This window comes from Passer domesticus, chromosome 8 (assembly GCF_036417665.1).
Source record: "Passer domesticus isolate bPasDom1 chromosome 8, bPasDom1.hap1, whole genome shotgun sequence".
Lineage (NCBI taxonomy): Eukaryota > Metazoa > Chordata > Aves > Passeriformes > Passeridae > Passer > Passer domesticus.
This window is the reverse complement of record NC_087481.1, coordinates 29,610,580-29,624,857: the sequence shown is the minus strand read 5'-3', so window position 1 is coordinate 29,624,857 and position 14,278 is coordinate 29,610,580. Positions and strand designations below refer to the sequence as shown.

The 14,278-nt window shown below is 44.5% G+C and overlaps 2 protein-coding genes and 1 long non-coding RNA gene across 18 annotated transcripts in view; 1 reads left to right on the top strand and 2 right to left on the bottom strand.

Moving 5' to 3' along the window:
• Positions 1 to 714: 714 nt before the first annotated feature.
• LOC135306333 (uncharacterized) lies at positions 715 to 4,693 on the bottom strand. The gene is made up of 3 exons (XR_010367138.1): positions 4,599 to 4,693; positions 2,944 to 3,056; positions 715 to 1,166 (listed from the first exon to the last, which is right to left on the bottom strand). It is a non-coding gene; the product is annotated as an uncharacterized LOC135306333 (long non-coding RNA).
• Positions 4,694 to 4,945: 252 nt separating this feature from the next.
• Positions 4,946 to 13,873, top strand: CDK1 (cyclin dependent kinase 1). 3 transcript variants are annotated; one of them, XM_064430010.1, is made up of 8 exons: positions 4,946 to 5,029; positions 5,735 to 5,785; positions 7,143 to 7,299; positions 8,354 to 8,477; positions 8,864 to 9,034; positions 9,583 to 9,746; positions 9,863 to 10,004; positions 13,005 to 13,873. In XM_064430010.1, exons 2-8 carry the CDS (start codon positions 5,749 to 5,751, stop codon positions 13,116 to 13,118), a joined length of 909 nt encoding a protein of 302 aa, XP_064286080.1. In that variant the 5' UTR covers positions 4,946 to 5,029; positions 5,735 to 5,748; the 3' UTR covers positions 13,119 to 13,873. The 3 variants fall into 3 exon arrangements, with proteins under 3 accessions (XP_064286080.1, XP_064286079.1, XP_064286082.1); XM_064430009.1 differs by lacking the exon at positions 4,946 to 5,029 and adding an exon at positions 5,323 to 5,426; XM_064430012.1 differs by lacking the exon at positions 4,946 to 5,029 and adding an exon at positions 5,576 to 5,595.
• The window catches only part of RHOBTB1 (Rho related BTB domain containing 1), a 72,620-nt gene continuing 67,232 nt past the window's right edge, over positions 8,891 to 14,278 (bottom strand). For 12 of the 14 annotated variants that reach the window (XR_010367121.1, XR_010367125.1, XR_010367118.1 and 9 more), the window contains one exon: positions 8,891 to 14,014. The gene's annotated coding sequence lies outside the window, so the exon portion shown is untranslated. The remainder of the gene's footprint in view (positions 14,015 to 14,278) is intronic. The other 2 variants (XR_010367119.1, XR_010367123.1) reach the window with 2 other exon arrangements.

The window sequence follows — 14,278 nt, the reverse complement described above, 5'->3', positions numbered from 1 at the left end:
GAATCCCTCTTGTTCCCTGGAGGGATGTGCTCCCATCCAGCCCTCCACACCTACCTCAAAACCAGCCCCCTGCAGCCAGCAGGCGCTGCTTGCCTGCACATCCAGGCTGAGGGAGCTCCAAGTGTGCCCTGGACTGCACCTCCCCTGCACTCATGCACCCCAACAGAATTTTAGAAGCAGTTTATTGGGTTCTACCATTTTATTTCCTGAATTGTAAGTTAAGTGAAATGCAAAAACTAAAATCAGGAACCAGCCACCTGACCTGGGGTCAAGAGTGAAGTTAATGGGAGTTTTGCCAAAGACTTTGGTGGAGCCTGGCTTTTTGCCCAGATGCTCCAAAGAAACAAAAACCACCTTTTTTTCTTTTCTTTTTTTTTTTTTTTCCCCTCTGCCCCAGGTTTGATACATGTATGCTGATCACTTTTCTCACTTAATTACAATTATTAAAACAAAAATCCAGGTCGGACATTTGTAGGTTTTTCTTTGAAGGTTTTTATGAAACCAGCTGTGTGTCCCATGATGAAGGAAGATCCACAGTGACAGTGGAGCATTCCCTGCTGTGGGAAAGGAGTTTGGCAAAGCAGAGCTGGGGGAAGATTTCAGCCCAGCAGTCACAGGTTCCAGCCCCTGGAAGCCACTCCCAACAGGCTCAGCAGGGACTCTGTGCACCCCTCTGCTCCCTCCCACAGGGTCCTCACCCTCTCCCCTCTCTTCTTTGTGTGCTGCAATGTTTGTTGTAAAACTTTCCCTGATTTTCAGCTGAGTTTTCCTCCAGGAAGGTACCAACCCATGAATAACCAGTTATTTTATTTACAACATCTCTTTATTTGAAATGAAGGGATGGTTTATGATATTTTCATTATTGCAATCATATAAATACTCGGGATTTTCAGGTAAAGTGATGTAGTGCATGTTACAAAAAAACCCCCAAACTTTAAAATAATTTTAACCTAAATTCAAGTACTTTAAGTGCATTTAAAATATTTATATTAATGTTGTAAGGAGACACTGAGAATTTAATTATTTTTTCTAAGTAGCTTCCATCCTTTTGTTTTATTTTTAAACAGTTCTCAGGAGCTTTTTGTTTTCTGGCATCCTATCAAAATGCTAATGCAGAAGGAGAGCAGCAGAGAAGTTCTCCATGTTTCATGATAGTGGGAACTGTCCTGCATAAGAAGAGATTTAACAGGTTAAATGTATCATCTGAGATATGCATTAGAGATACTATCCCTCTAATATTACCTTGCATTCCTAGGTGGTAGTACGTCTCTCCTACTGTACTTTTGCATTTGTCATCTTAACAAAATAATCTTTGAGTTTAAATAAATGTTAAAAGGAGCCAATCAATGTTTGTACTTATCTGCTTTCGAGCACAGTGAACACAACCTATTTTAGATACTCTCATTAGTATTCACCAACCAGTTGACCTTTTTAGTCCCATCATTATGTAAAAGACAGAGTGCACTTTTTCTCTTCCTTACAGTGAAGTTATTGCTGAGGAGAATATGATTAATATATGAAAGACAAGACGATATTGACTTTTGCAGCTGCCCTCTAGTCAGCAGAAAAGGAGTTGTTCAGAGCATTACACTGGGTTCTCAGCCATGAATACAACTGTAATGCCATAATCCCAGCTCGGCATTGTCGGCCTGATCCGTGTGCCTTGCACAAACAGCGCTGCACTTCAGGCAAAGGGAAGTCTGGGACGCCAAAGAGGTTTTAATATATGTGCTCTTTGGTCATTTATATAAATAAAATGTAATTAACATCGTGTTGTTAAGAGTTCTTTGCTGTTTGCCTTGGAGTTTTCCCTCAGTTCTGCATTTCACCGTGTTTTGCTGTAAAGGGGAGCAGCAGTCCTAGGGATTCCCACATGCACCCCTCTGTGACTCAGTTGTCAGCAGGCTCACTGCTGCTGCTCCTTCAAGCAGAACAGTAAATCCCTTCAAACACAGAAGTCACTGCAAATGCACTGGTATTGCTTGTCTCAAGCAGCATCATTAGCTCCTGCATGTCCAAAGCAATGATCAACCAAGATAAGCACTACCTGGTCAGAAAGGAGATGTGATTTATATTTTATACATAATCTCTCTATATTTTAATATAATTTATAATAATTTATAGTACTGAATGATTATGATACCACCACCAACATCTGCAAATCAACTAGGGTTACCATATGTCTGGGACTTCCAAGAAATTGTTTTTTTTTTTCCTCTAAAGGGAAAGCTGGACTAAGTTCCCTAGGCAAGGACTGGTCCAGCAGTAGCTCCAGCCCTGTGCTGGCCATAGAAAACAACTCCCCAGAGGTGCAGAGCCAGGCCTGAGGGACGTGTCCCACACTCTGTCTGAGCTGTAAGCTGATCCATGGGCATTGCTGTGCCCACACTGTCCTGGCTGCTTTGGGCTTGTTACACACACAGGGTAGAAATTCTCTGTCACTGTGCAGGGCAGAGCACATCAGGCTCTTTTCCTATGAATTGCACAAGATTGCACAAGCCACGTTCCCGTATGGAATTTCCCAGATATACAAAAGCCTTGTTCTGGGCAGGTAAATCCCAGCAAGTGTTGAGAATACAGGACTCAAAGCAAACAGAGACCCGCAAGCATGCGCACCATATGCAGCAAAAATTCCCCAGGAGGGAGGGGAAAGTGGAGGAGCTTTACCCCTGAAACACACTCTGGGGGAGGAGTTGGACAGGCTTTGCCATGGGGTAGGGATGAGAAAAAGGAAGTGTACCATAAAGAGCCCTGCCTCCTGGAATCACCATCCCAAAGAAATGCTTTAAGGGAGAAGCCACATGTTTTTGTTTGCAGCACCCTGCCCTGCTTACATTTCAGACAAGCAGCAAAGCCATCCTTCAAGAATGTTGTAAACCAGTGCAGAGATGTAATTAAAAAAGGCAATAACATCAGCAGTGTGAAGAGATGCCTGTGTCTCACCCTGCAGGGACTGTAGGTTTCCACAGGAGCTGTTGGTCCAGGACTGCCAGTGCTGATAATAAATTGATGCTAGAGTGGGTCAGCAGCACCACAGAATCCACAGTGGAGCTGTCCTGCAGAGGAAAGACTTGTAAAACTAGAAACGCACGACTTTGCTAATCTATTTAGCATTTCAGTTTCTCAGTAACAAAATTTATTTGGAGCAGTATTTTCCCAGTATTTTTTGTTAGATGGTGTACTGTAGCACCACTTTCCTGGGTAGCAGTGCAGGAAGGGTGCACTGGCAGAGTGCTTGCTGAGCAGGGCACACAGGTGCCTCTCTAGTTACATCCCCGACCCTTCCTTCAGAAGCTGGGATAGCACAGCAACTAATCTTTCTTAATCTGGGAGGAGGCATGCAGAACTTTAATTTGCCTACAGACACACATCCCAGCTTCTGGGGAATTAAGTTACCCAATGACCTTTCATTAAGGCATATGCCTTAAAAGCAGCTCCCAAGGCCACGGCAGCACTGCCCAGATCAGCGCCAGAAATAATGAATTTATGCTCTGGCAGGCCATGGGATCCAAATCTAAGACTTGATTAAAAGGAGAAGCTGCAGCATCCAAATCTAAGACTTGATTAAAAGGAGAAGCTGCAGCCAACACCCAGCCTGCTCCAAACACGATTATACTCCCCAAACCATGCCAACAGCCCAAAGGGTTATTACAGTGGTGCCCAGGGTCCAGGGAAGCGATATAAAGTTCATCAAGTAACTGGAGCATCTCTCCAAGGAGGAAAGCTGAAGGAGCTGGGGGCTGTTCAGCCTGGAGCAGAGACAGCTGAGAGGGAACACCATCCCCCTGTGTGTCCCTGAGAACGAACACCGTCCCTTGTGTCCCTGAGAACAAATACCATCCCCGGGTGTCCCTGAGAGGGAACACCGTTCCTGTGTGTCCCTGAGAACAAGCATCATCCTCGTGTGTCCCTCAGAGGGAACACCATCCCCCTGTGTGTCCCTGAGAACGAACACCGTCCCTTGTGTCCCTGAGAACGAACACCGTCCCCGTGTGCCCCTCAGAGGGAACATCATCACTGTGAGTCCCTCAGAGGGAACACCATCCCTGTGTGTCCCTCAGAGGGAACGCCGTCCCCCTGTGTGTCCCTCAGAGGGAACACTGTCCCTGTGTGCCCCTCAGAGGGAACATCATCACTGTGAGTCCCTCAGAGGGAACACCGTCCCCCTGTATGTCCCTGAGAACAAGCATCATCCCCGTGTGTCCCTCAGAGGGAACGCCATCCCTGGGTGTCCCTCAGAGGGATCACCGTCCCTCTGTGTGTCCCCATGAAGGAACACCATCCCCGCGTGTCCCTCAGAGGGAACACCGTCCCTGCCTGCAGGGAGGGCTCAGAGCAGGGACCAGGCGCTGCTCCTTGGGACCAGCAATGGCACCAGAGGAATGGGCAGGAATTAATGCCCAGGAGTTCCACGACACAGAACGTCACTGTGCGGTGACCGAGCACGGGGACAGACTGCCCACAGAGGATGTGGATTCTTCCTGGCTGGAGACATTCCAGAACTGTCTGGACGCGATCCTGTGCCATGTGCTCTGGGACGGCCCTGCATGAGCAGAGAGGTGGGAGCGGGTGACCCACGGGTGTCCCTTGCTGCTGACCCATTCCGTGACTCTGGGATCGTGACCTGTCCGCCCAGCAGGGCCGGCCCAGCGCCACCGTGTCACCGGTTCGGGGATACGCACACCGACCCGCCCGCCCCGCCAGGCAGCCTCCACTCGCGGTGACGGCGAACCAAGGGGACGTCCAGTGCACCCTCAGCTTGCCGCGCCCGGCCGCGCAGCCTTTCTCTATTTCCTTCCTCCCCCCCCACCTCGCGGAACCAAAAGCCGCCCTTTGGGCCTCGCTTTGGCGCGGAGCGCGCTGATTGGCCGCTTTGAACGGGCCCAGCGCGGCGCCATTGGCGGAGCGCGGCGGGCGGCCGGTTCGAATGCGCGGCGGCCCCGCCCCCGGCTCGCGCGGCGCTGCGGACGTGCCTGTGCGGCGGCGGCGGCGGCGGCTCGTGCGGCGCGCGCGCGCGGCGGCTCCGCAGGTGAGGGGCGCGCGGCGGGGCCGTTGGCGCGCGCGGGGCCTGGGGCCGGGGGGTGCGCGCTCCCGAGCCCGCGCGGGGTCCCGCGCCCAGCCCGGCCCGGCCCGGCGTACGGCAGGGGCAGCGCCCCGGGAGCCGGACACGGAGCCGGGCAGCGCCCCGGGAGCCGGACACGGAGCCGGGCAGCGCCCCGGGGCTGGGCCGCACCAAGCGGGCGCTGCCCGGAGCCGGCACCGCCCGGAGGCGGGGGTGACCGGCTCTGCTCGGTGCCCGTAGCCCCCGGGGCTGTGCGGGCACTCCCCGGTGACACGCCGGGCCCGTGGCGCGGCTGACACTGGTTCCGGAGCTTCGCACAGTGCCGCTCCTGGTGCTGGCTCGTTCCTCTAGAGCCCGTAGTTAGGTAAAAATGATGAGCAGGGTGCGCTTTTCTCAGCTCCCCGGAGGAGTTTTCTTCAAAGATTTTTTAAATTTTTTTTCGCCTTGAATCACTGCCCTCTCGTACCTTGGGGTGTAGTTTTTCTAGCTGGAATTGGAAATAAATACGTTCTGTGTTTCTGTTGATGAGAGCAGTTAAGTGTCTCACGTTGCATCTTAATTATGTGAGGCACAACTCGCTTCTAAAGACTTGGCACGGGCTCAGTGACTTGTCTGTGTTCAGGACAGCAACTGTTCACCCTCATCTTCTGTTTCTTTTCCCGTCTATTTCAGGGATAACCACAACCATGGATGATTATACGAAAATAGAGAAGATTGGGGAAGGTAAGTATGGGGAACAGTGAGCTTTTAAATGCTCCACAGTATGAGCTCTAAAGCATCCCAAAAGATCTGTGCACTCTGCCTGAAACAGGAAATACTGAGATTCAACCAAGTCGCTAAATAAGCCTGTGGCTTAATTACTGTGGTAGTTATGTGTGTCTGTAAAAACTTCCAGCCTGCCCCTTTTTTGGAAAGTGATGTGGTCTTTTTAAAAACAACTGACCAGTGTTGAAAAGTGTCTGCCTTCATTTTGATGTCTAATGGTGTAACATTCCTTCGAAAGGGAGAAGAAATATGTTCAGAGTCCTGAGAACAGCTTACAGTTTAGGAAGCTCCCCCATGTCTCTTGAGTGTGAACTTAGCAGTTGCCCCTGAAGTTGTGCAATGTGTTGTTTTGCTCGGAGCTGCTGGTAGGGAGTAGTGTTTTCTGGATTGTTCTGCTCTGATTATATACAGGCAGTGCAGGTGTAAAAGGAAAGCAAGATAGCAAAGTTCTGTGGAGAAGGGATTTTTTTTAACAGTTACTTCACACTGAGGCACTAAGAAGATGGCTTCAGTGCAGGTGTTGGTCACAACCCCCCTGTTACTGGAAACCCAGCCTGTGATCAGTGCAGAAGTCTGTGTTTATAAATTGAGAGTTTGAAGTACATTATTCTGAGGCAATAGCAGAAGGTGTGCTTGGATCTTGCAACAAAGCCTTGTGCCTGAATCCTTCTGAAATAAACTAGTTTGTGCTTCATGTGAGGGATTAATGCTTCAAGAAGGGTAAAAAAGAAGGCTTATACTGTCTTGGTTTGAATGCTCTACTTCTGTGAGCACTGATAATTAAGTTGGATTGATTTGAGATTTACTCTTGGTTCCAGTTTCTGCTCAGACCCACAGCACTAGCCTCTGTCCTGCACTGAGCATTGTGCCAGAGGTGTTTCCACAGCTCACACCCATGGATGGCTGGATCTCAGACTGCAGAAGGAGCACTGCTTCCATTTGCAGCTAAACCTTTAGCGTTTTAATATGATATATCAGTGGCAAAATCATAGTCCTTTATCATGATCTTGCCTGAAAGTTAATCAACTTGAAATTCAAATAGTATCAGATTTTATAACTACATCTTCCAAATATTCACCTTTTACACTTGGGCTTCTAAGTGCCCTGTCCTAACAAATGCTACACTTCATGGGTGGCATTCCCTAAACAAACAAAAATATTGCTCAGCTTAACTCTACAGCTAAGTAGTAGTTTGTAATCTAAACCAATACTCCATTTTTAAGCACTTTTCCTACATAGCAGCTCATGTTTGCAATAATTCATTTGTACCTGAAGCTGGTACTTCCTATATTTGTTTCACTGTCTTTTTGTTCAGGTACCTATGGTGTTGTGTATAAAGGTCGTCACAAAACCACAGGCCAAGTGGTTGCAATGAAGAAAATACGTCTAGAAAGTGAGGAGGAAGGTGTTCCAAGTACTGCTATCCGAGAAATTTCTTTATTAAAAGAGCTGAATCATCCCAATATAGTCTGGTATGCTTATACTGGTATTTGGCTAAACTCTTGGAGGGGCACTAGGTCCCATCAGATCATAAATTATTTTTCCACTCCTCTAGTGAAGTGAGAACCTCTCTGCTTAATACAATGTCTGCTTTGCAGCAAATATTTTAAATTCCATATTTATGCCAGTTTTCTAATTAAACCTTCCTCATGCTGCCTCTTCTATATTATCTAACAATTTTTTTAAATTTAGGAATTTCTGTAAATTCTTTTCAGAGGTTATTGTGAGAATGGAGGCATACCTCATGAAAACTGGCTGCAGCTGTTACTTCAGGCAGACTCAGAAGTTTATTTACCACCTTGGAATACTGTTTAAGTGTTCTGGTGTTCTCCCTGCTGTTCTGGAGCAGGAATTTAGATGTGTTTTGATGCTGTCATAGCTGGCACACCTGAGCAATGAGTGAAACTTCCATCAGTGACTGCTTGACATGTAAAATGATTGCAGCCATTGTCTTCCCACAACATATTTTCTTGCTCTTTGATGCAGCAAAATACTTGATCTTTAATGTGCCTTAAGACTGGCCAGGTTCCAGCCAGGTAGTGTCTCAGTGTGTGTATGTTTGGGTTTAGGAACCCTTACACTCCAATAAGGATGGAGAAGATACTTAAAAATGTGTGCAAATCCTGCTGTGTCTACTGGATTCCTATTAAATATTCCCTTAAGTTCCTAGTAATTCAGGCTCTGCTGTGCCAAGCCAGCTTCAAAGAGAAGCTAGGCACCAAAACCTGCAGGGGTGGCTGGTTTTTTGTTTTTCTTTTAATGGCAAAAGTATTTTTTCTTCAGACTCCTGTGTCTGATTTGAGAGAACATAAGTTTAAGAGGAAGCTTATGGGCTTTTATCTCAGTTGGACACTATTTTAGATACACTTGATTTTCCAGATGACAGTACAACTCAAAGTCTGTTATTTGAAGACTTTTAAGACTTCCATAATATGAACCTGGAAATATCAGTTTGTATCCCTGTTGAGAAAAGAAATGGGAGTTCTTGCATTTTGCAGTGGAAGTAATTGTATACTCAATTTTTAGCCTTCAGGATGTTCTCATGCAGGATTCAAGACTGTACCTCGTCTTTGAATTCCTTTCCATGGATCTCAAGAAATATTTGGATAGTATTCCATCTGGCCAGTATTTGGAGCGTTCACGTGTCAAGGTAAGGAGGACAATTTCTTAACCTAACAGGGAATTTACTGATGACCTACTAAACCATAAGCAGCTCTTATATTCAGTATAATTAACTCCTTGAGGGGAAATGAAAGGTTAAATAAGCAGCAGCAGATAATAAGAAGAATGTGAGTTTTGCTTTCAAATGCCACTTGAAAATCTTTTCATTGGTGAGATTAAACTGCCTTAAACTAATCTTCAGAATTAATTTGTGTAGCTTTTTGATTGATATTAACCCAGTATCTGCAATGCTTTGGATCTCCATTTCCTGCTGCTGTGGGGAGAGCTAATGAAGGGAACACCTTTGTGTTGCAGGACACTGACATGTACTAAAGGTAACTCATTTCTTCTTTCCTCCCACCTCATCCTTTCTAGAGTTATCTGTACCAAATTTTGCAAGGCATTGTCTTCTGCCACTCAAGAAGAGTTCTGCACAGAGACTTGAAACCCCAGAATCTCCTGATAGATGACAAGGGAGTGATTAAACTGGCAGACTTTGGATTGGCCCGAGCCTTTGGAATTCCAGTGCGGGTCTACACGCATGAAGTGAGTTGGGACATACCTCTGGTGCTTTGGATAGTGTGTACTTGCTTCCTGCTAAGAACTGATTCTGAAACAGCTAAAAATTAGCTTTTTTTCAAGCCATAAGCTAACAAAACTATGAAAAAGTTATGTTTTGTTTTCCAAAACAGTTTTCCACTTCTGACTGTGGTTTTGCTCTAAGGTTCCAAAACATTTTATGAATCCCACTCAGTGAGTCAGATGGACTCAAACTTGTCGCTCACTTTCTTATAAAGGCATTTTTGCTTTGCACAGCACTTGGGTCGGAGGGGTTTTGTGGCTGGGTGCCAAAGGATTCCTGCTCTTAGGGAAGCTGTGCAGGCAGCTGCTTTTCTTGAAGTAGAAGCTACTGCAATGGAGTTGGTTTGTCTACAAATGAAGCTTGAAACTAGTATTGCACCTCCAATAAAACTTACAGTACTGGCTATTTTTAGCAAAACCCTGTGAATGCTGCTTAATAACAAATGAGCCATTTATCTTGCAGTCAATTAAAAGACCTGATTCCACAAACTGAACCTTTCCTTGTTGCACAGGTAGTGACCCTGTGGTACAGGTCTCCAGAAGTGCTGCTGGGATCTGCTCGTTACTCTACTCCTGTAGATATCTGGAGCATAGGAACCATATTTGCTGAGCTGGCAACTAAAAAGCCACTTTTCCATGGGGATTCAGAGATTGACCAGATCTTCAGAATCTTCAGGTGTGTAAGGCTGAACCTCTGCTTGCTGCCTGTGTGGCACCACACAACAGTTGTGTGTAATTAAAAGTGTAATAGCACATAACAGATTTCTTAACATTTTGCTTATGCTTGCACAGAGCTTTAGGGACCCCCAACAACGAGGTATGGCCTGAGGTGGAATCCCTGCAAGACTATAAAAACACATTCCCAAAATGGAAACCTGTCAGCCTTGAAACACATGTCAAAAACTTGGATAAAGATGGACTTGATCTGCTGGCTGTAAGTAGTCTGTCCTAAACTGCTGATTAAGAACCTGAGTGGGCTGTGTGAAATACTCTAGGATACACAAAGCTGTACTCATCAGTCATAGCTAGAAGGAAAATGTGGAGATCTTCAAGCTATCAGCAGTGGTATGAGCCTTCATTCTTGTAGAACTGATACCTTGTGTGACATTAATTCCTTTCACAAGTAATACCAGACTATTTTTCACATGAAGCAATTATGCCTCAGCTTTTTTATAATAATAAACCAGGTACAACTTAAAAGTGAGGATGAGTCTTTACAAAGTGGTTTAAGTGAAGGCTTCTGCCTATAAAGTAGCTGTCACTTCTCTGCTGCCAGCACCAGTTGTGATGTGGCTGTGTGACTGCTGAGCCAGTTGGAAATGTTTATTTTATGGTAGCATGTGGATTAATCTTGGTGGGCTCATCTTGGTTAAACTTTCATGATGTCTTAACTGAATAAACAAGGATAGAAACAGCTGAATGTATTGATGAGCTGAGACAAGAAACTTAGTTCAAGTCTGTCTGTAGTGTCTGTCTCAATTGTCCTTAAATTTGGAGCTAAATGTTCTCGGCTGTGGTGTATTAACTTACAACTGGTATCTTTTGTGTTTAGTGTGAGTTTCCTTTACTTCTGTAGCCAGGCAATTAAACTACCACACCAGGCTTTTAATTGGCAAGCTCTTCATCAGTCTTTTCCATTTAGTGCTCTCCAGCTCATGTGCTGCCACTGAGGGCTAATTTAGGTCACATCTTAGATGTCCTGAGGTATAATAATGTACCTGGGCTGTCCTTTGGCTGTTCTAAACTGCATTTGTACAGTGCAGATTTACAGACGGGGGTGTGGGTTGGGTGCTCTGTGTCTCAGGACAAGCTGACACCTCAGAACCCCCTCATACAGCAGTACCTGTGCACCAGTGCATTACCCATACTGGTAATGTGGCAGAATACTCTGAAGGAACCAGTGTTACCCAAAAAGCTCAAATGATCACAATTTCTCACAGTTTTTTGGCAGGACAGAGCCCCAGCTGACACTGACAGCCTGAGCATTTGTTGAACATGTAGTTGTCCTGGATAGCTCTGAACCTTGCAGCACAGTTGTCTTACAGAGATAAGACCCCTGACAATTGAAATAATTGTTGCTGACTGTATTTACTAACTAAAATGAAAAGAACAGCCAGGAGAATCCTGTTGAAACAGCTGCATGAAAAGGACCTGCCAAGGCCTCATCTGAGCCTGGGTGGGGGCTTCACTCTGAAGCCAGTGGTTGGGGCTGCTGCTAATAAAGACAAAAAAAAAGTACTAGTTCCTCATGGTGTTAACATAATTCTAGTCTCAAAGCATATTAAATTCTCTAAAGTCTTGTACAATTCTGCCTTAATCCAAGTTAACATTTTAGTTTCCTATTAGTGCCTGGTGACATGGTATTCCTGACTGGAATCCCTTTAAGTTTCCCTATGGCACTTTTAAGCTTTTAAACCCATAATATAACTTTAAAGGCAACAAAACTAAATAGTTTGTTCAAGCTTATGTATGTCAATGAAAATGTTTCAATGTTTAAATTTTTTTCTGTAGACTATTGCAGATGTATGTAAAGGAGATGTCTTTGAAAATGTCTTAACACAAAAATGTGTAATTGAAATTGCATGAGTGAGGTGGTGAGTTTAAGACCATCATTAGCTACATGACTTCTACTGCCAGCATTTCAAAGCACTTGATGGCTGTCCTTAAAAACTTTGAATTACCAGGACAGTAGGTGCCAGGGAAAACTAATGTTCCAGACTGCTCAGAGAGGTTTCCTTCACTTGCTCTATCAGTTGTGGTGCTGTAGTCTCAGTGTCACAGCATCCCTTTTACAGAGAAATTGCTCTCTTTGAGTGAATTTTGAGAAAACTTCTGATATCAGAATTAACTACAGGACACTGTTCTAGGTATAGGTAATGGGAACCTGCCACAAGGTAAAACTGGATGTGCAAGGTTAAATCTAGAGGCAGCATTGCATTTGGCAGAAGTTCAGAGAATATAAATGCAAATTCAGTGGTTTAAATCAACCTGGAAGACTCCCTGTAGAATGAAGTGTAAAGATAATTAAATGTCAGGACTGAGTACTGGGCAGAGTAAGACTGGTTAAGTTTTGTTCTGGAAAACAGATTTGTTGTGCAGACAGGGGAGAGGCAGCTGGTAGAATCCTGATTACTTGAATTTGGAATGGTCTGTCCTTTAGTAAGGAGAAATAAAAAGACTTTGCTCATTTTGGGTCTAGTACAAAACTGCTGAATGCTTCATTCCTGTTTTGACCCCTTGTATAAGCTATAGATAGTTTCTTTTTAATGGCTAGGATAACAAAATTTCCTTCTGTTTTAGGAATTTCTGGGGGTTATTTTAATGATGGTGACACCCCCTCTTTTTGCTCTTATCACCTTTATTGAGGTATTCAATTTAAGTATTTTATTGCAAAGAGACTCAAGTGTTAACTGTTTTCTTCAGTTCTACCTCCTTATACTCTGCTTTCCAATTTGGATTTTAAAACTGAGTGTGCATTCTCTTATTTTAATTGTCAAGTCACCAACCTGAGCTGAAGCCATTTGACATCACTTTGCTCAGTGTCAGTAACAAAACAAGTGTCAGACCACTTGTCCTTGTAAACATTTAGGGCTTCACCAGCCTAAAGCTTCTTAATTTCCCTCAGTAAGAGGCTGAGACAATTATTGCAGCTTGGTTGCCTGGTTCTGGATTTCATTCAGTGGATGTGGTACCCAGACACAGGCAAGGGCTTGGTCATTGAACAGGGGATAAATGGGATTCTTCATCTTCTGAGGTGTTATACACTGCTACTGACTTGTAGGGGAAATAACTCTCCAACTAGGAGAGCACGTGACAAAGGGGGGGAAATGTCTTTGTAGTTACTTTATCATTATTATTGTTAAATATCTATTTAACATGATTTTTGCTCACTTTTCCTGAGGAAGTAAATGTGATTTTTTTTTTCTTCTTCCAGAAAATGTTAATTTATGATCCTGCAAAAAGGATTTCTGGCAAAATGGCATTGAACCATCCATATTTTGATGATTTGGACAAATCCACTCTTCCTGCTAATCTGATTAAGAAATAGACCTTTGGACTAAGTCATCCAGAGAGAAATAATTGTGATTACTTTTACTCTTAAGTCTGTCCATTTGTATGTCTGCCTTTTTGCTCTTAAGATCGGCTGTATTCAGTTTGTTTTGGTTTAAGTGTTATCTAAATGTAAATATTAACCTGTTAGTCCTGAGTTCAAATACAATGCAAATATTGCTGCAATTAATGCAGTCCACTTTCTATAAATAAAGCTTTAACCCCAGTGAAGGACTGAACTTATTTCCAGGCCACAGCTGCTCTACAGAAGGACTCTTGTTTTCTTTGGAATGCACTGGAAAGGCACCACTTGGCTAAAAAAGGTGCTAACCCAAACTTCTAAATGGCTGTTCCTGATATGGTAGGAAATTCTCAAGTTTGAGTTGTTTCAGTGTCATGTCAGTTACAGTTTTACTTGAGCATGTGCCAGAGGACACTGTGAGATACGCTGAAGAACAGCAGCTTACAAAAGTATGGATGGCCAAACTGATTTTGAGTTTTTCAAGGTAGCTGCAAATCATTATTTGAGATAAGTCCCTTGCTCTGTGTTTTTGTTATTATCTTGGAGGCCCAAGAATTTGCCAAGATGTTGGCTGTTGTGAACTCCTAGGAATTGTAATCATAAACTGAGATGCCACATGGCTCCAGACTTTTTCATAATTAAAGCAGAAGCTTTTTAAAGCTCCCTGGCATTTAACTGAACAGGTGAGAATATTGTTAAATGTTCAAATAAAGTTCAAAGGTGTGTACTAATTGTGTGTTAGTTTCCAGTTCCTACCTTCACTGGCCTTCAGACACCTCACTAGGGATGGGGTGTACATCTGGTGTAAGTTTTATTGGCTCTAGGCACTGTTGTGCTCCTTTCCTTGCTGCTTGGGGCCAAGGCTTGCAGCACTGGGGAAAGTATTGAAAGTGTTTAGATTTCTAAATCAGGTGTGTGGAAGCACTGATAGGAACTCTATAAACAGTGAGGTTTGTAGGAACCCTGTCCTACAGCTGCTGAATCTGGACACTAGAAGCAGGGGAGATGATGACATCCATCCAGTGCATTGTATCTTTGTGTCCATGAGTAGCTAAAACTGTGTTAGACCGTTTGTTAACAAGCAGCATGGTGACAGGTAAATACCACTTGGGCTGTTACCACTGTTCTCTGCAAAG